At 46.3% G+C, this 23,855-nt stretch overlaps 4 protein-coding genes across 4 annotated transcripts in view; 2 read left to right on the plus strand and 2 right to left on the minus strand.

Annotated features, from left to right (window-relative positions):
• Positions 1-1,812: 1,812 nt before the first annotated feature.
• Positions 1,813-18,931, plus strand: LOC133281464 (probable E3 ubiquitin-protein ligase HERC4). The gene is given in 23 exon segments (XM_061477110.1): positions 1,813-1,994; positions 2,656-2,732; positions 3,304-3,525; positions 4,274-4,365; positions 4,961-5,091; positions 5,869-6,014; positions 6,130-6,209; positions 6,608-6,702; positions 7,896-7,955; positions 8,505-8,607; positions 8,763-8,946; positions 9,265-9,443; positions 10,926-11,024; positions 11,770-11,874; positions 11,958-12,080; positions 14,570-14,710; positions 14,796-14,962; positions 15,975-16,041; positions 16,245-16,324; positions 17,371-17,533; positions 17,535-17,555; positions 17,942-18,041; positions 18,649-18,931. Coding segments are annotated over 23 exon segments (2,817 nt in total). The 5' UTR covers positions 1,813-1,827; the 3' UTR covers positions 18,864-18,931.
• On the minus strand, positions 13,286-13,863 carry PIGY (phosphatidylinositol glycan anchor biosynthesis class Y). The gene has a single exon (XM_061477260.1). The coding sequence runs from the start codon at positions 13,861-13,863 to the stop codon at positions 13,633-13,635; it is 231 nt and encodes a 76-aa protein (XP_061333244.1). The 3' UTR covers positions 13,286-13,632.
• Positions 13,901-14,455, minus strand: PYURF (PIGY upstream open reading frame). Its single transcript, XM_061477247.1, has 2 exons — positions 14,247-14,455; positions 13,901-14,042 (listed from the first exon to the last, which is right to left on the minus strand). The coding sequence occupies exons 1-2, from the start codon at positions 14,438-14,440 to the stop codon at positions 13,901-13,903; spliced, it is 336 nt and encodes a 111-aa protein (XP_061333231.1). The 5' UTR covers positions 14,441-14,455.
• A 4,374-nt stretch (positions 18,932-23,305) lies between the features above and the next one.
• The window catches only part of HERC3 (HECT and RLD domain containing E3 ubiquitin protein ligase 3), a 50,013-nt gene continuing 49,463 nt past the window's right edge, over positions 23,306-23,855 (plus strand). Inside the window, exon 1 of the mRNA XM_061477012.1 lies at positions 23,306-23,357. The gene's annotated coding sequence lies outside the window, so the exon portion shown is untranslated. The remainder of the gene's footprint in view (positions 23,358-23,855) is intronic.

A 23,855-nucleotide genomic window follows, 5' to 3' on the forward strand; every position in this document is an offset into this window, starting at 1 on the left:
CAGAGCTGGGTGGTCTCTCCTGGGGTTAGGAGGGAGGTTCCAGGGCCTTTGAAGGCAGGGGAGGATTTAGCAGACAATAAGAGAGATTGTGTGAGAATGCAAGCAGATGGATTTTAGATGCTGATATTATAGAATCACAGAATCATAGAATAGTTAGGGTTGGAAAGGACCTTAAGATCATCAAGTTCCAACCCCCCTGCCATGGGCAGGGACACCTCACACTAAACCATGTCACCCAAGGCTCTGTCCAACCTGGCCTTGAACGCTGCCAGGGATGGAGCATTCACAACTTCCCTGGGCAACCCATTCCAGTGCCTCACCACCCTTACAGTAAACAATTTCTTCATTATATCCTATCTAAACTTCCCCTGTTGAAGTTTCAACCCATTACCCCTTGTCCTGTCACTACAGTCCCTAATGAAGAGTCCCTCTCCAGCATCCTTGTCGACGCCTTTCAGATACTGGAAGGCTGCTATGAGGTCTCCACACACCCTTCTCTTCTCCAGGGTGAACAGCCCCAGTGTTCTCAGCGATATATTTCTAATCCAGGCATTTCACCTGCTCTTGCCTTCACCCAGCCGAGGCAGCAGTGCTGGGAGCAGTGGGGTGGGTTCCTGAGCTTACAGAAAGCTATGAAGAGGGACACAGGCGGGTGAATAGTGAAGCCAAACGGGTGCCTTTTCCGCATGGAACACACCGGCACCCATCTGCCTGCTTTCGGGTTCCCCCTTTCCCCCCATCTCCAGTCAGCAGAGGGGCGGGAGCTCATCGGAGCGCGGTCGGAGTTTCCCAGCTCCAGACTTCGAGATGCCGGAGATGCGGGACCGCGCTCCTCCTCCCGCTGCCGCGCACCCGACAAGTTTCGGTTCCCGTTTCCCCGCCGGGGCGGGGCGTTCCGGCTTTGTACCGGCGCGGCCCCGGCGCTGCTGAGCGAGCGGGGATGGCGGCGGGACGGCGGCGGCGGCGGCAGGGCGGGCGGCGGGGCCAGGGGAGCTGCTCCCTGCCAAGCACGGGAGGTACCGGGCGGCGGGAGCGGTGGGGAGGCGGTGGGAGCGGTTGGATGTGCCCCGTCAGGAAGTGTCTGAAGTTGTCCCAGGGAGCTGCAGACGGGAGGCTGGGGAGAAGGAGATCGTGCTGGGGAAAGGGCGTGGGTTTCCCTGGCTGGTTGCATGTTGGGATTAAGCTGGGGAGGTGTGAGAAGGGTGAACTCTCTCCAGAGGTGTGAGCTATATTCAGGGGAGGAGGCTCTGATGTGACCACCTTTCATGCTTGGGCATCCTGGGTCTCAGAAACTTGTGCTGCCATAAGGCTACATATGACTGACTAAACAGATCTGGGGCCTCAAGTTCAGGAAAGCACCTGCAGCCCCCCAGCTGTAGACAAGAAGGGACTTCTTTCTGCTGTAAATGGTCAATGTGTGAATTTTCCATCATTGCTTCTCCAGTGTCTTGTAAAACCTCTTGACCTTAAGGCATCCCATCCCAAGGCTGTGACAAACTTGGGTCAGTCAGATACCTCAGTAAGTGCTTTATTTCCCCAGGACGCTCATCAGCTGTGCAAAAGTAACTGTGTGCTTCTGTTAGCATTCCGCTGATCATCCTGGGAGCTGGTGGCACTGCAGCCTAAGAGAGGGATAAATGTCTTTTAGTGATAGCCAGGAGAGCCCTCTGGCATGAAACCAAGCAGTGGGTAGGACACTGAAGCCCCAGGAGGTCTGAGAAAATAAGTCTCACTTTTTCCTGAGGAGCAGAAGCTCATGGTGAGAGCAGTAGCACACAGAGACCCTGGGGAGGGGGGCAAGATGGTTGAGGTGCCTGCTGTCTTAGCATGACCATCATGCCTGTCTGTATTTGTTGTGCAGAGCACATGCAGATGCAGAAGAAGGAGAGGGTGCAATGCTCAAACCATGATGCAACACATAGGCTTGTTCTCTCCGCTGATGGGGAGCTCTCTGAACACTGGGCTGCAACTTCAGCTGACTGCTCTAAGACAAGGTAAGAAGCTTTCAGAGGGTGGAGGTAGGGATGGTAACAGTCAGAAAATGTGCTTTGCTACTCTTAGAGGTAACATCCAAGAGGCTGAGACCTGTTGTAGAGAGGGAACAAGAACACATTACATTCCTATTACCCCAGACTCTATCTTCCTTTTTAACCCAGCAAGAAGTGCACTGATTCTGAGGATAATACAAGGATTTGAGCTGCTTGAGATGCTTATGAGATATGTTTATCTCATGTAGTAGGGATCAGTAGCACATACCAGATTAATGCAGATGGCTTGCAGACTACACATGGCTTGGAAAACTGTGGGTGAAGGACCCAAGCACACCCGAACCTTACCACCTTCTGATTAAGCTGTGTGGGTAGCCGTCATCTAAAACAGGCGTGGCAGCTTGCTGTGGGATTTTCTGCTAGCTTGCCCAGGGCTGAGGCCTGTTCTCTTCCAGCTTCCCATGGTACAAACCACAATCAAATCAGTTAGCCTTGCTGGAGGAGGATAGCATAAGAGCAGAGTGAATCAGCTTACAGGTGATCTCTTATTTTTCAATGTAATTCATGCTAAATGTACTAGGGCTTGGTGAGCAGAGAATCTTCTTTCATCTCATGGCACAGCATCTATCTATTTTGTTTGTGGTTTTGTTTTTTCCTTTTTTTATAGGCTGGTGAAAGAACTAGGAAACCATGATGTTGTTCAAATAGCATGTGGGGACCAGTATGCCATGGCTCTAACCAGAGGTAGCGTCTTTCAAACACACTTCTTCCAAATGGGAGTCACACTATGGCAGCCTTGCTCTCAAAAGGGAGTGTTTAAGCTACTCCAGTAGTTGGTGACATCACTACAGGGTAATGAGCAGTGGACAAGGGGACACAAGATGCACTGGCTGCCAGTGCTGCTCTTTCCTGCCAGCACCTGAGGAAATGCGGTTCTGTCTCTCTCCAGTTCCCAAGCACTACCGCTCTGCAGAGGTGTGCTGTGGAGAGCAGATGTGGCCATCCCACTCTGCTGTCACCAGACCTGTTCATTCTTAAGTTGGAGTCCCTCTATGGTTGGGAACTTGTTGCAAGTATGGTTTAGAGGTGGTAACATCTGGCCTTTATTCTTGCTGTGCTGAGTCACATGGGCAACATGGACTGCCCCAAAGGGGGGCAGCAGAAGCAACACGGAGATTTGGCTACAGATGACGGTCTCACCTCAGAGCTAAGTCCCTAGAAACAGCACAGATTTTCACACTCCCACTCCCAAGGTGCAAAGACTAAAGGGAAGCAGGTGAGGCTGAGCTGGTTTCTTTTTGTTGTGTGTGTGAAGGAGGAGAGCTCTTCACGTGGGGCCAGAACACCCATGGACAGCTTGGAGTGGGGAGCCAAGCCACGCTCACCCCTCAGCCACAGCTGGTGGAAAGACTAAAGGGCATCCCGCTCGCTCAGATTGCTGCTGGAGGAGCTCACAGCGCTGCCGTGTCACTCTCAGGAGCTGTGTACTCCTGGGGGAAGAACGATTTTGGGCAGCTTGGACTCGGAGACACACAAGGTAAGGAAAGACAGCAGTCAGAAGGTGTTTTCCTGTTTAGTGAGGGGCTCCTCAGGGCTGTCAGGCCTCTTTGGAGAAGCATGAACAGCAAAGTCTTTTGAAGAAAGTATATCTGGATTAGTTCTATATTTCCTGACTAGGAAAGGCAACCAGGGACAAGGGATTTAGGAGCTATGTTTCTACACGGAAACTTCCAATTCAATTATTTTATGTGGCCAGCTGGATAGCGTGGGCTCTTAAAACCATGCTCAGGTCTCTTTCCACTCACATTCCCTCTCCAGGTAGTCCTGCATGAAATAAATTACTTTTATCCCTCTTTACCTTCTTTAATTCTCTGTAAATACCTGGTGAGAGAAGAGTAAAAATCACCGGCTGTCTGCAAACCTAGAAGGCGAGAGCAGAGTTGCCCTACCCAGACAGAACTTGAAGTCAGAGGGAGCTGAATGAGTCCACACCCTTGAGGGTCAGATACTTCGAAGCCAAGAATCTTTTGGCAAGCAGATGTGAAAATGCTGCATTTTGTTTCACATCAAGTGTAAATGAAGATACTATGGAAAAGGCAGAACATTATGAGAACAAGTGTGTTACACTGGAGGGCAGAAAACAACCCAAAACCAAGTGGTAAATACATGAATTGCTGTAAGAGACCACTGAAGAGCACTAACGCACACACACATCTTCTAAATCTTTCTTTGTCCTGAGATCCCCCCAGTACTCTTTCACTTTATCAGTGCTGTCTTCTTTCCAGATAGAGACTGCCCATCATATGTCAGAGCATTAGAGCACTGGAAGGCTATATTTATCTCATGTGGGGCAGATCATACTGCAGCCCTCTCCAAGGTGAGTCTAAAGTCAGCATCTGAGACCTCACCTGCAAGAAAAGATACACTGCTAGAAGTCAGCACGGGGAAATTAGGATGGCATTTAGGAATTAGGATAGCAATGGCATTTAGCAATTAGGATAGCAGGCACTCAGACCTGCTTCCATCTGAGCCTGAAGACAATCCCCAGGGGATGCTTACTAAGCTATTGGGAAAACTGGCCTTTTCTCAGATTTCCCTCACCTGCATGCAAATAGGGTGAATGGGAACCCTGGGGCAAAGAGGTGCAGTTCAACCTCAGTACTTTTTGAGAATACTTTCTTTTTTATAGCATACTAGGGACTTCAGAACATGTGTAAAGTAGCTAATTCACTAGGGTTTACTCATATGTGTAAATTTCTCCAGCAATAGGAGGAAGCTAAATTGCCTTTCTCGGGAGCTAAATGATTTGGACGTTGCAGTGTATGATTAGGCTTGATGCAAAGTGAACTCTACCATATAGCATACTACGTCTCACTTGTTTATACTCTTGGTGGTGACCATTTGAATGCCTTTAATAATGTAGTGATCCTGTTGTTTCTTCATCTTGTGTTGGTTGTTTTGTCATCTTCAAGGAGGGGTTGGTGTGCACATTTGGAGCAGGAGGGGCTGGCCAGCTTGGTCATAACTCCACTCGTAATGAACTCACGCCTCGTGTGGTGGCCGAGCTGTGGGGAGCAAGAGTTTCGCAGGTTGCCTGTGGAAGGTAGGAAAGTACCAATAACGTGACTTCTAAGGTCAAGCTCTTAGAGGAATCACTGAAGGGAAGTAGGGAGGGAGCCACCAGGATATTCAAATCCCTGTGTCCCGGTAGGTCAGCACTGTCAGAATTCTGTCCATTTTTCAAGAGTAAGCCACCCTCCTGCCATCACCCCAGGGAAAGCAGAACCCTCAGCCCATGCCAAGCAAAGGGAGAGAGCTGCAAAAGCCACTAGAAGCTCTTGGTTTTTTTCTCTTTTAAGAAACAAAGGGTGTACTGGGCTCCAAAAGGCAAAAGACTGTCAAAAGCCGACATTGGGAAAGTCATTGAATTCCCATCCACTTTGACAAACTGGGGGTCCTTAGAAAGAACCGAAGAGTGGTGATAATTATCTGATTCCATTCTGGCTTTCTGGAATTAGGCCAGAAAAAGTTTCCTGAGAACTTCCCTGGGCTTTGTATCAGGCTCAGCTTCATAGAAGCTGCACTATTAAAAACAGGAGGGTATGAAGCTAGCAATGCATAGCACTTTATTTTTGTATCTGAAACCAGGGTAAATCACAAACATTAGCAGATAGCATAGGAAATTTGAGTCCATATGTTTCTGTATTGCTGAGTGTTTATGTATGGAAGTGTCCTAAGACTTTAGTTAAAGGGATCCTATACCTGGATGTTAGGACTTTGAAAGACAAGCCTCAGCTATCCACTCCAAGTAGCAGAACACTTTGTTCTGACTAGCCCAGTGGTATTTGATCATGATGACCGTTTTTCTTTTTATGAACAGAGAACACACCCTGGTCTATGTCCCCTCCTTGGACAAAGTCTATTCGTTTGGTTCTGGTGAAGGGCAGCTGGAAGATGAGATAGAGCGTAACCAATTGATACCACTTCCCATCAAGATACCAGTGAATACTGGAAAATCCTGCCAGGGTAATGATGATTACAGATGTGTACAATCTATATTAGTTTCAGTGCACCAAACTCTCTGATGATAATGACTCTCTCTTCAAAAGTTCCTTTGAAAATCTATTTTATTCTTTCACAGAAAACAGCACATCACAAAAGTTACTGATTGAAGTTACTGCAGGAGGAAACCGAAGTATTGTCCTTTACAAGGAGGACCAGGTATAGGCATGTTTGATCATGGTTTCTAACTTTACCATTGTTCACATTACTGCTGGAAACATTTGGATTTTCCATCCTGCTTTTAGCACTCCAAGTTCATATATACATCTCATGCAGTCTTTCCATGCTTACCCAGAAACTAACTTGTATTGCAATTATATATCTGTTATAGACATTCTATATTATATAATATCTGTTATATATTTATTGTACATTGTCTGTTATTATATGCTATATGTTATATATTATATTCTGTGTTGAATGTATCTTGATCATGCTGGATGACCATTCATTTGTTCAAACTTAGGCTGAAATCTTCTTGTAATGATGGGCTTTAAAAAAAGAATCCCATCTGCTAGACCTGTAATCTTGTCAATATTTCCATGCATTTCCCACAGAATGCCCATTTGGATGGAATTGCCACTCTGAAGGATAAAGAAGTGGATGAATGGATTTCTAATTCCAGTTCGCAACACTGGGAGAGTATAAAACAGTAAGTCAGAAGCCTGGTGTTGGTTTGGTTTTGTTTTGTTTTTTTTTTCCGTAAGATGTGTTTTTCTCTAAAAATTACTATTCTTTGGAAACTGTTGTAGGAACTGTTGTTCAAGAATTTACCTGAGACAAGATCTTGTACCAGCACTTCTTATCTAGGTTTTACACAGGAAAAACAGATGTTGATAAGCAACAGCCCTTCAATACCCCCTCTGCTGGAACAGAGAGGGCTTACTGCCTGGCTTCAGAAGCCTGTCCTCCTCTTGCAGGGAATGGTGAAGTTCATGAAGAACTGACAAGTTAAATCAGTGAAAGACTGCGTCTCCAGACCAAGGCCTTGTGCAAAAATTGTAACCCAGAGTACCCTAAATGGAATGTTTTGTGTGTGACAGCTTTTAAAATTAGCGATCCCTTCTTTAGTTACCCATTTTCAAAAGCACTAAGTATGTACGCTTGTGGGAAGCCTTACACTTATGGCTGAGAATCGTAATTACGTAATCTTTCTTTCAGATCTCACATGGGAGGTTATTTTGTTTGGACAAGTCTGGCTACAGCTGCTGATGTTGAGCATTTAAAAATCTTGGCTCTTTGGATCTAAACTGTTTCTCTGACCACTCTTAGTGTGGTTTGGATCATACAGAAAGTGGTTGTTGAGAAGGCGAGAGAGAGGGTTCATTCCAGATCTCAGTGGAAGGGCCTGACAGCGATCACTTGATAAAACAGCTGCTTTAATAAGAACAGAACTAGGAATACAGGTAGTGAGTAAGTCTAACATCTCTTCAGATGCTGGAAACCCAGCAAATGCATACCCTGACAGATTTTCCCCCAGTCTGCTACAAAGATCCCCTTTATGGAGGGGTTCCTCCCATGCCGCAGTGCCTTTTATTGTGTATAACAAACAAAACCAGGTAATGTCCCAGTGTCAGGAAAAGAAACCTCCATCATAACACCTGCCAGCCTGCAACACAGGCTGGTGGGGAGGCCTTGAGCAGGTTCCCTTACAAGGCCCAGAACAGCAGAGGTGGCTTGCCGAAGATCACTAACTAATGTCTTCTGCAATGCTGTCTAAGAAAAGCTGAGCTAGGAAAAGTTCTGTGTGCTCAGGTGCAGACACTCGTACACACGTTTCTTGTTCTTTCGTAATCAAAAGCCTGAAGTTGAAAGGACTAACTTTGGTTTCTTTTCCACTCTCAGGAATATCAGCGTGATCTTTTCATCTGAGGCTTGCATTAATGGAAGCTTCCTGGAGAAAAGGTAGTGTGCACTTACTTAGATGTAACAGAACATATTGTCTGCATGTAAACTAACCAGAAAGTGTTATTTTAGGGCTTGTATGTAGAGAAGATCAGTTGTATCTGAATTTGCAAGAAGCAAGTTTTTATTTTTTCAATGCCAAAGCTAAAATTAAGGGGTTAATTCCCCCAATCCTATTGAAATTTGCTACAGAAGCTAACATTCCAGCAGATTACCCTATACTGACAGTTTTCAAGATGATGATAATACCTTTAGGCAATTTTACAGCTCCAAAGGATCCATAATAGCTCTTTCTGTCATTCAAGTGCAAGTCATTTGGGGGTGAAATACAGGAAGCCTACCATTAATAGTGCGCAGCCACACAAGACAGGATATTAATCAGGTCACACCAGAGCGAGAATATCTTCTTAGAACAGATTAAACCACACCCACTGGATTTGGGACTGAAGTGTCCAAGTATTTTCTGATGGTAGGATGCTTCACTATTCAGTCAGCAACAAAAAACAGCTTCTCACATCATTTGGTGTTCTCTTTTTTCCTTTGTGATAGAGACAAACATTTCAAAACTTCCAAAGAAGTCTCGGGTGTAGACATGTCACAAGTGCAACGTTTTTATGAGAAGATCAGCCAGAAGCCAAACATCTTCCAGGAGGTAAGGATTTGGGATAAGGATTCTCACTATGCAGAGCTCTGGATTTGTGCATGAAACTTGGGAATTCCATGCCAAACTAATTCATAAATGATTTGGCAAAACATAATCGCATTTTTAACCTTTCTCTCTTTTGTTGTTGGTTTTTTCCTCTGAAGGTGAAAAAGGAGATTGAGAAGTTACTGCCATCATTGTCTTCCTCTCCCATCCCACCTGAGAATTTCAGAGTCTACTTGATCTTGCTTTTCCTTCTGCAGGGAGAGGATGACAGCTCTTACCGTTCTCTCAATCTTCTAGCACAAGCCATCACAAAGCTCCAGTCAAAGGACCTGCAAACTCTTGGTAGGATTTTATGATGATAGGGCTGAACGACTTGAATGTCTGGTCATCTCTGGATGAGCAGCAAGAGTTAGTATTGCTAATTTGTTCCAGAGTTCAGTCTGAAAGAAGTGCTCTTGGTAGAAACAGAAACATGCAACAAGACACATGAAAAAAACCCAAAGCCCTCAGTCTGAGGTTTGCTAATTTTTGTAGTGCAAAATTCAGCACTTTTTTTTGGTTTACGTCATTTGATAAACAGAGAAAATGCAGCTTCATCCAGAAATTGCAATTATTTGTGTTTACCTGTTACAGATACTTCACTAGCTGTTTTCTTTACAGAATGCCTGTGGTCAAATCTAGAAACATCGTTCTTAAAGGAGCTGGTCATTCTATATCAGAGGGTTTCCCAGAAAAATCTATGTTGGTTTATGATAGAACTCATGCATGTCCAAAGAGACCCCTTCACTCTGCACCCACATGAAACAGTGACTCTGCAAATACTGCAGATTCTTTACCAGGTAAGAAAGTCTTTGGATCCTGATTAGATGGGTATCAGAGCAAGTCAGAATATTTTAATCCTTTTTACTTGTTGCTTTTTCTGGGTTTCCTTCTTACAAGGGAAGATGGGGCCTTGTCATTTGACATTGCTTCTGGAATCTCTGGCTCTACAGCAGCATAGCTTTGAAGGAATTGTGCTCTTGAGTTGTGCCTGGCTGACCCTCTGCAGAAATTAAGAGCTTGAAGTATGCTCAAGTGGTGTGTGTGTGTGTGTGTGCTTTCTATGGTGTGAGAAGTGCATGCATTGGTGTGTACAGAGCTATGGATGCGGTGTCCATTACGTAGCATGCCCATTCTCCTCTCTGCTGCTGAGATCCCTCACCCCAGTAACTGCTCACAGCATTTAAATGGCAACCCACCTGCTTGGCACATCGTGGCTGCCACATCAACACTGTGTGATGCTTTAAAAGCCTGTTACTTAAGAGATTTTCTGGGACAGCAGAATTAGATAATTTTTAGCTGCATTTGAACAATGGGAAGAAAGGGGGCAGCAACTGTATTCTTATTGACAAACAACCTTTCTCCTGCTGCGGTGTTCAAAGTTTAGGAAAGTCAAGAGCTCAGGCATGCGCTTCATAGAATCATAGAGTACCAGGTTGGAAGGGACCTCAAGGATCACCTAGTCTAGGTCATGCTTTTCCAAGAAAGGTTGGACCAGCTGTCCCAGCATCCTGTCCAGCTTAATCTTAAAAGTGCCCAGTGTTGGGGAATCCACCACTTCACTGGGGAGATTATTCCAGTGGTTGATTGTTCTCATTGTGAAAATTTTCCTCGTGTCCAATCGTAATCTCCCCAGCAGTAACTTGTGCCCGTTACCCCTTGTCTTCTCCATAAGACTCCCTGTAAAAAGGGAGTCTCCATCTTCTTTGTAGCCATGCTTTAAATACTGGCACATGGTGATTAGTGTGAATCAGAGAGAGTCATTAGATTTTGTTCAGAATTGAATATCCTTTTGGCTGGGAATGCAGATTTGGGCCTCAAAATTTAGACTCTCGAATCTGTATTTATACAGATGATGACCACCAAAGTGCTGCAGGCCTACTTTTCTGTAAATGGTTGCATCATTTGGAACTTTACATGTTCACTGTCCACCACCAAATTGTGTCTTTGCCAGGCAACAAGTCTGAACATGAATAGGGTACTTCAGATTGTCCTGCAACATGAAAGATGCACAGAGTGAAACATACCTTTCTGATAAAGCCCTGTTAAAGGATCTTAATTGTAAATGAAAATTGCTTTTCTGCTAGTTTATACATGGGTTTCTGAGACGACTCACCGTTGAGCACTATGCTTCTTGTAGCACTTCTGTCCTTCCACTTCTGTGCAGGGTCTCAGAGCTCTGTTCGCAGAAAAAGCCCTGTAACTCCTCAGCCCTGTCCTGCCACACAGACACATCACTCAATCTGCTGACGCCCCTTTTCCTATTGTGTGTGTCAATGCAGGTGAACTCCAGAACTGGCTTCAGAGTACAAGAAAACAACTTCTATGTGCCTCAGGTGAAACCCATTATCACAGTGTATTGGTCCTTTAATACGAAAAAAGTAAGTATAAAATCTTGCCAGCAGCACAAACCACTATTTTCCGTTTTATTTAAATTAGTTGCTATATCACAGGAAGCAGCAAGAAATGGAAACATGGATAGAAGGGACTTCCGTAGGCAAAAAATGCACTTTTCTGGCAACTTGGCTGAAATTTGCAGGGCACAGTGCCTCATTCTTTCATAAGCTTTCATATGCTAATTACCAGCTTTATACCAATTAACCAGAGGAGAGGAGGAGTTTTGAGAAACAGTATAAAATAAAAAGCCCCAGGACATTACTTGAAGTCACTGCCTTATCACACTGGAGGTGTAACACTTTGAATTAGATTATTTTGTATATACCACTTTCTACCTTTGGTATTACAGATAATAAACCCAACTGTTTTTAACAATGCACCATAACATGCGTAGCCAGGACACCTTTTCCTGCCTATTTTGGTTTAGCTGAATTATGGAAGATGCTATTTGAATCACTCTGTTTCATTCTTGGGACACTGTAACACAAACGTCTGCCTGCACAGACAGTTTAGTTGTTCCCCTGTCAGGGTTTCCCACTCACAGAAGCACTTAGCAGCTGCTTTCAGAAAGTGTGCCTCTGTTGGTGTAGTTTTTGCGTACACAACAAGGGCATGTTTCAGATACAGGAGTTAGCCAGATTACAGGCTGGCAGTTCAATCTGCACATGTACCCCAAACTCTGATTTTGCAAGAGAAGATCAACATATCCTTTCTTCCTTTTCATTTTAGATGGCCCTATGGAAGCTGACTGAATATCCGTGCGTTTTTGACATGCAAGACAAGATTGATATTCATTTTACAGAACGCAACGCTCTGTCCAGCATCTTTAGAGAGGTAAGTATTGGCATTTTTTTTTATAATTTAGAAGAAATACACACATTGACACACTGCTAACAGACTGTTACTTCAATCTTCAGAAACACATAATAGAAAATGGCAATGAAAAGTGGGGTTTTCCAGTCAGAAGACAATACCTTCTGCAAGACATATGGACCCATTTAAATAATGCACCAACCGAGCAATTCAGGAAGATCTTAGGGGTAAGAGACCAAATTGTATGGTTTGATAGCTCTAAATATATTGCTGCAGTGTTCTTTGGTTTTCAGTGTTACTGAAGTATTGGTAGAAGGATTTCAGTATTTGCTGAGCATACAACAAAACTACTCATCACATTATTATAGAAACATGTTCCACGGGGGACATAGAGTAAGGCTGGAGGACAGTATCATACATACTTATTCCACGTAGCCATCAAGTGTTGTTGGTGTAGGTTAAATGCAAGTGGCAGTGCTATTTACCATGAGGTTGCTTTGAGGTAATAGGATTGCTCATGAAACTGGCAACTGGTAAAGACTGTTACTATTACTTTAAAGGCCAGATTGCTGTATGTGAAAAGCCTGGCGGCTGGGGAGTCAACCTTAGAGGCCAGCAAACAAGACAACCACAGAAACCATTTCTCTCATGGAGATGCTATCCCAAGAGAAAGGAAGGAGAGTGCCAGCCAGAGAGATGAAAAGCTGCTGTTCTCCGTGTAGCTTTAGTTTGTGATTTCCATGCAAACCCAAAGGTTCTGGCAGCTGTATTTTCTGCAGGCATCGCGATGCTAGCCCTGGGGTGGGAAGAGAGCACCTGCCCCAGGGGAAAGCTCAGCCCAGAGGCCGTATGTCAGTCACTAGCACAAGGGCAATTAGTCTGGCACACCTCTGCAGCAGAAACTGCTAACCTCACTGCCCTGTTACCCACTTCTGGCTCTTTCCAGGTGAGCCTTCTTGCCAACCAGAACTATTATAGCTTTTCCTTCCTGTACGCTTAAGATTCACAATGGCTCCTACAGCTACTTTTCCTTCCCCCTTCATCATTGTATCAGCTGTAGGAGGCATTTATTTACAGAGGCAATAAGGCTTGTGGCCTGTGCTGCCCTCTAGACCCAGAGTTTCTCTCCACCAATAGCACAAGGTGCCCCAACAAAGTGCTGCACTTAGCTGGAGTCGGCCTTTGAATAGACCTCTTGTGGGCACTGCCTTTCATGCTGTGCATCACAGCATTATTTGGCCAGAAGTGGCCTTACCAATTTGACTGCATTATTAGTATCCTACCAAGAGATACTTGTTAATCTTGATAGTCTTGTTATTAAACATCAGCGCAATTTATTTTATGCTCTTCTGAGAATGAGATATGCATTTCAATACATGCATCAGTTCAAAACCAAACCAACGCTTTTAATTTAGAGAGAGAATATTCATACTTCTGCTCGTTATCACTGTTTATTATTTAAGTTATTTCAGTCAGGATACACTTCTTCCTTGCAAAAAACATCACTACATAGAAGATTTTCATCAGTGCCACCACAAATGCACAACACTTCACGGGACACACTAGAAGTAATTAGTGCTTCTTGTTACTCTTTATCTGCCTTAGCAGTAATTAAATACTAGGCTGCTGCAGAGGTCTTAATAGTTCCAGAGAGTACTAGGAAAATTATGACAGTCACTAGTCCCACAAGGAGACTCTCTCAAACCAACTGCAATACCAGATGAGATTAACTAAACAATGTCACTTTACAGAAGCCCAGGAGTTAGCAAATGCATTGCACTAGTTGTGCCTAAAAAGCTTAATCCCCATCCAGGTCCACAGGTGGAAGAACACATAAACTGGTATCGTAATAGGAAGGAGAAGACTGTAGAAACATAGGCTGTTTGTGCTGGTGCAGCCCTGTGGGAAGGTCTCATCTACGCTGGCTGAGTAAAACAAGCCTGCTAGGGACAGCAGGGGCACAAGCACGGTCAGCGTGGGTAGGGAGGGGAGCATGCCTCCTCCGGCCATCAGCACTACTTCACTGCGGTCGGTGGCTGGAGGGTCCTCAGGCCTGCTTCAAGCCCTCAGCTGGGGGCTTCTTCTGAATCATCCTGGCAGCCTCTGGGATCATGTTGGGGATGCCATCGATGATGGGGTACGCAATGCCTAGTTCCTCGTTAATGAGCTCGTTGGTAGCTTCTTCGTACCTGGCCGGGCAAGTCAGGGGGAAACGAGAACAACTGGAGTGAGTAACCTGGGTTTACCCTTTGGCAGCCCCTCTCACTCGACTTGGGGCAGCAGTAGGCCAGGGGCGGGCACCGAGAGCGCGACGGGGCTTTCTCTTCCCTTTTCCCTTTCCCATTTTCTTTCCTTTTCCCTTTCCCATTCCTTTTCCCTTCCCTTCCCCTCACCTCAGCGGCCGCTTGGAGAGCGGGCACACCAGGAAGCTCAACAGCGACGGCTCCAGCGGCTGCGGCTGAGGCCGCCCTGAGCCCTGGCCCTTCCCCGGATCCCGTTGCTGCCCGTGCCCGCCGCTCGCAGCGCGGCCACCCGCTGCCACCCACCGCAGCACCACAGCGGCGCCGCGCCCTCGGCAGCGCAGCATGGCCGCTCCCCGCACCGCGCCGCTTCCGGTGCGCCGGCAGCCGGCCCGGCTGCGCTGGGTGCGCGCACAGGGGTTCCGCGTACCGGCGTGCAGCTGTACCCAGCGCGATGGGTGTCTCGGCGCTCGCAGGTGTCGTTCCTCGACGAGGAGGGTATGGACGAAGGCGGGCCGCCCCAGGAGCTCTTCAGCGTGGCCGTCAGGACTCTCTGCCAGCCCGTCCCTGCGGCTTTCCGCCGCGTCGCCTCTGGGCTCATGTGGTTCCCCAGCCAGGTGAGGGGCCGGCCTGGGGGGTGCGGGGAGCCTGCTCCCGGGAGGGGACAGTCACGGCTTTCGTTGTGTGCTTGTGTTTAAGCAGGCGTCGGGCTGTGAGGACGTGTTCTTCCGGATCGGGACGCTGTGCGGGATGGCCCTGCATAACGGGTGCATAGCGCCCTTCGCCTTCCCCCGGGCTCTCTACAAAAAGCTGCTGGGCCTGACGCCCACCCTGGAGGACCTGGAGGAGCTGCTGCCAGATGTGGTCCGGTACGGGCCGGGACGGTCCCAGCGCTTGCTGGGAGCTGCAGCCCAGGCGGGTCTCCTGGGTTGGATGTGTGCACGGAGATGCCCAGGGCCGTAGTCAGGATGCCCGTGGCATCTACATTTGACGTAGCCACAGGTTTCCAAGGTGGTCCCTGTCCTGGGCATGGATGTTGCTCTCAGACAGAGGCTGTCGTTGCCAAAATAAAAAGCCATGCTTGGGGGGGGGGTCTGATTTCTGCTCCACGTGAATATATAGTTCAAACCGCTTGGAGCTGTAGTTTCAACTTGGAAGAACTAAGCACCCCATTGCTAATGTTGGATTTTTCTCTGGTGTGCTAGTTATAATTTCCCACAATGTCACTCTGCACAAGAACAGTATTACTGTATGCTGCAGTTGTGCCAAATCTGAGGACCTGCATGCAGGGTTGCCATGTGCTGAAAAAGGAGATCTCAGCCAGATACAGCAGGGAGAGGTGCTGCTGCCATAAGCACAAAGCTTCTAGCCCTTGAAGTCTAGCTTCCCAAAGAAGTGCTGTCAGCAGCTGACAAGATGAGGACCCCATCCCATGAGCCAGTGACTGTGTTGAGGTGAAAAAATGACATCAGTGAACTGAAACATTGAGTGGCCTGTAGTACTTTGAAAGGTGATGCAGCCCAGAACAGTTCTCCCAGATCATCCCGCTGGTACTCAGTTCCTCAGGTGATATCTGGAATAGCAAGGCTGTGCTCCAAGCCCGCTTCCCACTGAACTTTGTGTAAAGTTATCTTCACAGGGCATGAGGACAGACTTGCCTGGCATCCTTTGCAGTGAAGGCATTTGCCCTTAGCCTCCCGGCAGTAGCGGGACATGAGTACAGATCAGTTTAGGGCCATATATGAAGGTTCTATGTGAGTATAGGTGTTCTGTATGCGTCTACATTTAAATACTACTTGTCAAAGGATGGTTTCAAATGGAATTTTAAAGTGCATTGAATGGTCACGTTTCTTCTCTTTTTTCCCCTTTGTTTTTTGAAAGGAGTCTTCAAGGAATTTTGCATGAAGAATGTGATCATGTCCTTGAAAGCCTGGACATGAACTTCACGGTAAGACATTATTGTGCCATTCAGACATACCATGCAGGTACTTGGGCATGACAGCATCCTCTGCAAATGACACAGCTTGTCTGTAAACTCCAACTAGCAAGGGTGCTCTGTCAGGCCCTGCAGAAAGAAAGAATGATAGATATAGCACATATGTGTCTGTCATATATAGATATAGCATCTAACGTTTTCATTTATTTGTGTAGATAATGGAAGAAGGAGGTTCCATGGGTGTTGTTGAACTTAAAAAAAATGGTGCCAACATCCCTGTCACTAGGGATAACAGGTTGGTTTTATTTTTCTTTTCTTTATCCTGTTGTCTTGTTATGAGTGTGTAAAATACCATATCTATACCCACCCCCATGTACTCTTAGAAAATACTGAATGTCAGCATTGTGCCGTTGATCTTGGTCCAGTAGGTTGTATGCTTTTGGTTCTTACTATACAGACTGCATATGTGCAAGACATTGGTAGTTTGTGCAAGCAGACTGGATAAGAAGGGGATCCTTGGACATCCTGGCATCTGTATTGATAAAGGTGCCTGTCCTTATCAGGGAAATTCCTATCAAATGTATAAAATACTACTGAACTGCATTTTTTTCAGGGAAATACGGATAGCTTGTCTGGGAAATCCAGCTAAATACACCTCTGTTTTTTTTTTTAATGAGCAAAATGTTTCTTGCTTAGTTATGTATATGGAAAGTGTCTTGTATAACAGAAAAGGAGCAATTTATCAATAAGGTATTGTGTCAGTATGAGCCTCAGCACAGGGGACAGAGAAAAATTCTGTGGCCTGGGTTGTGCACATGATCTGAGGACCTGTCTGAGGGGTGCATGAAAGGTCTGTTATGAAGCTTGAAGTATAGTGTTTACACTGAGTTGATTTTACATATGCAGAGTCACTAAACAAATCCCAATCACAGAGAGAAGAGTGAAACTGTACTGATTAGCATATGTGCAAATATCTATTTTGATTTCAGGGTAATTCTTGGCCATTTACTGGGAGTTTTGCTGAATTTACACCAATTAGATCTGCTAGACTGCATCGCAATAGTGAAGTGTCTGATAGGATTTCACTGGAGTGTTCACATGAAGTACAAAGAGTATGATCAAAATGAATCCATGGTGGCCAGCAATCTCTTTTATTTGTGATGATCCTCCCAGCTTATTCAGTGAATAAGTAATTGGCAGTGATGGCTGCTGTCAGTAAAGACTGTCTTTTCAGTAGAGCAGGTCATACAGAATAAAGGAATAAGGAATAAAGTTCTCTGTAACTCTCCTTTTAAAGCCTCACCTATTGCATTGCTTGTTTGATTCAAAATATCTTTGCAGGAAAGAATTTGTTGACTTGTATGTGAATTATGTGTTAAATGAATCAATACGGAAACCATTTGAGGACTTCATGCGAGGGTTTTTAAGAGGCTGCCCAGGTAGAAAGTGGAAGGTGTTTCTCCCTGCGGAGCTCCAGACTGTTCTTCAGGGACGTAAAAAAATGTGACTGGCATCTGCTGGAAAAGGTACTGGATACAAGCACGGTATACTTGTGCTATATCTGCTGGGCATAAACTCCTTCTGACCTGCTCTTTCATTGAGCGCATAGGCCATGAACACAAAAACAGAAGCGCAAGGGACTTTCTCTGTATTTGATTTTTGTCGTCATTTTGAGTCTGGTTTTAATCTAAATCAGGTACAAGAATAAAGGAGACTAAAAATCAAGCTGAAGCTCAAGGATTGTCATATGAATCTTTGAAAAACAAATGAACAAGGAGATTCCAGAGCTTAAGAGGACTTGAGCTCATGTGCAAACAGAGTTATAAAATTTATTGGTTAAACTGTTGTTGCTTTAAATAAAAATGAAATAGTCAGGATTAATGGGCTTGTTTTATTTTTATCTCTTTGACAGAGCGTGATGTACGGATGGTATAAAAGTTTAGATAAAACCATCAGGAATTTTTGGAATGTGTTTCACAAACTCCCAGAAGAAAAAAAGAAAATGTTTCTTGGTAATATATCAGGCATTTTAAACTTTTTTTCCTAGCCTTTTTCTCCCCCCCACGATACACATTTTAGATGCTCACACATGAAGACTATGGCTTTTTGACATTTTCCCCACCCCCTGCCACATTTCCTAGCGAAAGCCACAAAGAAGTGACGAAAAGAATTGCACAGGTGCAGCTCTGACCCTCCTCACAACCCCTGAGGCTTGCCTGAGTGCGTCTGACCACTTTGAACCTTGCAATTCCTTTATCCCTTACTTTCATGGTTATCAGCTGTTGGTCAGAGGCCTCAGCTTGTGTGAGCAGCCTGTGTTGACGTAAGCAGTTTAGCTTTCTCAAAGGATTGCAGAAGCTAGCTCATCCTTTTTAAATGTAGAAGGTCAAGCCTAGCATGGCGTTTCTCATGCACAAAATCTATGTAAGTAGAAGAGGGTTTGTAATTATTGTTAGCAAGAGGTACAAATTCAGCAAAGCAGATAATTAGCTTATGGAAATAGCCATATTTAAACACTAATTTTGCCTTATGATTTTCATCCTATGATAACATTATCTTGCTGGGGGTTGTTCTGTTCTGTTTTTAATTTGCTAACTTGTTTTTGTTTTTCCCCTTCAGTATTTTTGTCAGGATCTGATCGAATCCCTGCATATGGACTGGAACATTTTAACTTTGGTATTGTAGATCCTCAAGTAGAAAATCCAGATGAGCTCCATCTTGGTGCCAATACCTGCCAGCACATTTTGTTCCTCCCCAGATACAGCAATAAAAGAATACTCAAGAAGAAGTTGCTCTATGCCATAGAACATAATGAAAGTTTTGGTGTGTCCTAACTCTTGGTCAGGAGTGCTTTAAAGCAAAAATAAGAAAACAAATCTTTGTTACTGTCATGGTTTAAGTGCAGTCAGTAACTCAGACCCATGCAGCCCGCTCGCTCACTCCCCCCCTTCTGTCACTAAAACCAATGGTGTTATCCGCGCTGTTCCCAGGCCGAAAGTCCAAAACACAGCACTGCACCAGCTACTAAGAAGGAGAAAAAAATGACTGCTACTGCTGAACCCAGGACAGTATCACTTGTCATATTTTTCTCTTAATAATCCCAATTTAGTGGTTTCTACCCTGTCTTATTTTTACTGCACTTGAGTGCATGTGTTCACTGTGATTTTGTATTGATTATAAAAATGAGCTTAGACCAGATACTTGATTATTAGATTATAGAGTTAGGAAAGAAGAATCCTAGTTAACATGCTTCCAGGAACCAAGCTGATAACCACATATATTTACATATACATGCATCCTGTTTGCACTGTGCAGGTTTTCTTTCATTGGTAAATTTAGAGCAGCAGGGATTCTGTGGTTTATACACTACCAAACATACAGCCAGTACCTGCTAAACAGTTGTCATTGCAAGAGGAAGCTAGGCTAAAGTTTTAATCTGTATTAGTGAAGGATTCTCTTGGGGAGCAAATAATGCTGGGAGAGGTGTTCCTGTAAACTCTGAATTGAAGGAGCAGCACCTGGATATGGCCTTTGGCTTGTTTGGAAGAAGTTCTTAGGATGAGGATTTATCGTTCCTAGACTTTTTCAAAAGCTGTATTTGTAAAGCATTAATGGACTTGTTATTTAGTGTGATAGCACTGTGATATTTGTCATGTTTCTTTGTATCTTCTAAGGAGATGTTTGTTAATTAAAATTTTAGGCTTGCAGAACAGCTTTGTCTACAGAACCCTGTGGACATAAGGCTTGTAGGGCTGCTGAAAGCTCCTTGTTAAAACAATGCATAGCACTGGCAGGGGGTTGGAACTAGATGGTCTTAAGGTCCTTTCCAACCCTAGCCATTCTAAGATTCTGTGACTGACAATGTCAGGCAGGATGCAAAGGGAGGAGGGGAGGTGTATTTTTCTGTGTATTTTTATTTGTGTAAATATATATTCAGAGAACGGTGGCAATAATTTTTCAGTAGTCTTCTCTTGCCTTTGGTGTGTTAAATATTTTGGTGGACATATATATATGAAGACTTTTACTGTGTGAATTAAATGATGATTGTCTGAATTTCCACACCTGTAGTTGTGTTCTTTAGTTATCAGCTGCTTATGCATGACAGTGTATCTGTTTTCTATCTCCTCTTCTGTCGTGACTTTGTGTTGGGTATCACATGCAGATGCTCTTGGACCACGGAGGCTGCCTCTTTGAAATGCCAGTAGACGATATAAACCTTTTTTGGAAGTGACTGTTAGGATAGTGTTTCCAGCTCAATTAAAAGGGCATTGTTACATATTAAGAAAAAGAAAGCTTCCTTTTAGGTTACAGTGTAGTGAAGCACTCACGTCAAGCACTGGGAAAGCAGGTGGCATGGCGGTGGTGATGATAGAGAAGAGAGCTAGTGCTTTGAAAGATGCCAGCTGCCAGCCAAGGCAAGTGAGGGGTTGTGGCCCATGCAGAGCTACCCCTTGTCCCCCTTGCCAGCCTGTGGTAGACAAGACACCACAGGGATGTTTGCATCCTCTAGGAAAGGCACCAACCTGCTGCAGGAGTATTTCTGTGGGAAGAAGGAACTGGCAGAGGCCCAGCTTGTTGTCCCCATTGAGCTGCTGGATCTCCATCCAACACTTGGCTGATGCCATAACATCACAGCGTTCTGTAATGGCAGCTTAGCTTCACCAGCCTGCTCCTGGTTTCCTTTTTTATGTTCTTCTAAGCCTCTCTGGGGGCTTAGAAATCCAGAGTGATCTTCTGTGCTGTGCAAGTTCACAGAAGATGTATTCTGTTTGTATTTCAATCCACTAGAGATTAAGTGATAATAGGTTTATTTAGAGCGTGGAGGAATTTCCTTCTCATCAGGTATGATGCAACATCACATGGGAGATTAAAGCCCAGTGTGACTTTCAAGGCTATTTTTAATTTGCCCTCAAATAGGCCCTGCTTTTATTTCAAAGTATATTGAACATGCTGCAGGAATGTTTTTTTAGACCGCTTATCTGATCTGATCATCACCTGTAGAGAAGTGCAAGAGCCTGACAGAGCAGCTGATGTGACCAGGATGGAGCTGGGGTGACCGTGGTGAAAAGCTCTGACAGCAAGCAGGACTGACAAGGCATAAAGCATTGCTACCTCTGCACAGCCCTGTTAGAAGGTCTGTGCTATGGCCCATGGGAGCAGAGGGCTACCAATGGCACCTGGTGAAGGACTCTGGAGGAAAACACCTACCAGAAGAAGAGTCACAGGGCAGGTGGAAGCTGCCACCCTCTCTTCCTTTGTGGAGATAACTCTGGTGAGTAGTAACTTGAATTATCACAACATTCAGAAGAGCTCACCACATGCTTGCTCATGTGGTTCTTGACACTGGACTGCTGTTCAACTGGTTGAGGGGTGAAGAGAGGTGCTTTGGAAATCAGGATGACCTGCAGATTTTGGTGTCTTGGGATATATTGAGACCTGGCCTCTGGATGACCTAACCCACCAAGGAAATTGTGAGATACACGTCCTTCTGGAGACAGTCCAGCCTCACCATGGGCCTGCCTAGGGCAACCCTTAGCCAGTGGGGAGATGTGGACTCCAGCCTGATGCCACCTGACTGGCTCTAGGTGAGGAAGACTCGTGGTGTGATGAAACGAAGAAATCTTCAGTGATAGAGGCCTCCAAAATGAAGAAATTCCTCAGTGATAGAAGCCTCCAAAGGGAGCTGTGCACAGCAGCATGCAGGGACACAGAATAGCTTCATTTTGGTGTCTTCATTTAAAAATCTATCCATTTATGAAGGAGCAGCCTTGAAAGTTCTCCTTGAAGCCGAAATGTAAGCAGTTTAAAAATTGGTTTAAGCAAGAGAATCCTTGCTCCCTCATCTACTTTCCCCTCCATGCTTTTTTTTTGTGTGTACCTTCCCATCCTTGATTACTCAATTAGAAACAAACAGAGGAAACCAGCCTCTGTTTGTTGACTATTTTATAAATGTCTCCAGATGATGAAATAAACAAAACCAAAAAACAAACAAAGGAAGTATTTTTTCCTCTACACTTTAAGTTGTTCTCAAAGCTGTTTGTAACACTGGTTAGGTAAATGCTATTACGCCACAGCTATTATTACTGTAATTTTATACTACAGAGTAGTTCTTTTTATGCTAAACAAGCACAATCCATGCAAATGCAGGTGAATTACTTGATACGTGACACATTGCACGCTGAGTACACAAACCCTGCCAACTGCCAGAGGCACAGTGTAAGGGAGATGAGAACTCTGGGTGCAGGACTTGCTTTAGGGACCTCTTCTCTTCCCCTGAGCCCTTGCAAACATCTCTGTGTGGTTTGCTCAAATACTGGCCGGGTTGGTTCCAGTGCTGGCTGGCGTTTCGCTTGCACATCGCTCTTGCAGTGTCTTTTTCTGTGGATGGCATTAAAATCAGAAAACAAGTACTTGGGAGCTCATTGGCTTCTTCCCTTCCCACCCCCCCCCCCCCCCCCTTTCTCCCAACAGAGATTTGTACCTTAACCACAAATATTTTCCTAAGGTTGAAACTTCGTATAAGATGTACCAGTTCCTATGCAAACAAGGCAGCCAGGTGCCCAGAGGCCATGTAGAAGGCAAGATGAAGAAGAGCAGAGGGTAAACTATTATTAGTATTAGTGATATTTCTTAATAAAACCAATGGGGTAATTATTAATCAGTGCAAAACTGGCTTTTCCTTGACACCTTCATTTAGAACAGCTTAAATTCGATGATACTTGCACTTCGCCCATTGGTTCCTACAGTCTACACTCTCGGCCTGCTCTGCTTGGCCTGTAAGCTTTGCCAGATCCCTGCGGCCACGACCCTTGGCCTTGGTTTCCGTGTGAGCCCGCTATCCGCGGTGCTCGCCGTCTGCCAGCGCTGCCCCTCGGTTCCCGTGGCGTTCCAGCAGTGGCGGCCAGGCCCCCAGGAACGCCCTGGCCTCAGGGAGAGGAGATCCCGAGCAGACCTCCCCTGGGAACCGGACAACATCCACGCAACGTCCCCGAGGAGGCGCCGCCCCCCTCCGCGGCAAGCAAGCCGCAGTCACTGCCCGGCGCCAGCAGGCTGGGCAGCCCCTTAGCACCGGCAGCCGGGCCTGGCCAGACCCGAGCCCCGCTGACCCAGTGAAGGGGGACGGAGCGGGGCAGGAGCTACCACCGACCGGGACCCACCGACTGACAGCGCGGGGCTGGGCGAGGCGCAGCGCCCGCCGCCGATTCGCCCTCGGGGACCGCCCCGCGCTTCCCATTGGCAGCCCTGCGCCGTCACTCCGGCCGGCGGCGGCGGTGCCGTGGGGCTGGACTTTCTCGTTGCCGCGGCGGCAGCGGCGGGGTTGGTGGCAGGTGAGCGATGAGGAGCGAGGCCGGGGTGCGCGGGGTTGGGGTCCGGGAGCGATGGCAGCTGCTTGTCCTGCACACCCTGCTCGGCGCTGTCACAGCCCAGCCGGGGTGCGCCACACGCCAGGTCCGCTGCGCTGATCAGGCCTGGCCCAGCGAGTGCCGCGGGAGAGAAAGCCGAGCTCCCCGGCGTGGCCGCCCATAGGGCTGCTGCCGGCCCCGGTACCGAGGCGGTGTGGTGGGGAGATGAGGTTGCGGCGGTTCGCGGAGCGGCGCGGTGGAGCTCCGCGGCTCCCCCCCCCGCTCCAGCTCGCCACCCTACCGGCGCAGGACGCGCATCCCCGGGCAGGGCCTCCCTGAGTCAGTGCCGGAGCCGGGGACAGCGGTGGGCCCGCGGCAGGAGCCACCGGGTGCCGGTGCTGGAGGGGTCGGAAGCCGGTGCTGTCGGCCCATGTTCCCGGGGGATTGTCATGGCCGCCGCTGGGCCCCGCAGACCCGGCGGGA

Source organism: Pezoporus flaviventris, unplaced genomic scaffold (genome assembly GCF_033815535.1).
Source record: "Pezoporus flaviventris isolate CSIRO_AGI_PZ_B2104156 unplaced genomic scaffold, CSIRO_AGI_Pfla_v1 ptg000002l, whole genome shotgun sequence".
Taxonomy (NCBI): Eukaryota; Metazoa; Chordata; class Aves; order Psittaciformes; family Psittacidae; genus Pezoporus; species Pezoporus flaviventris.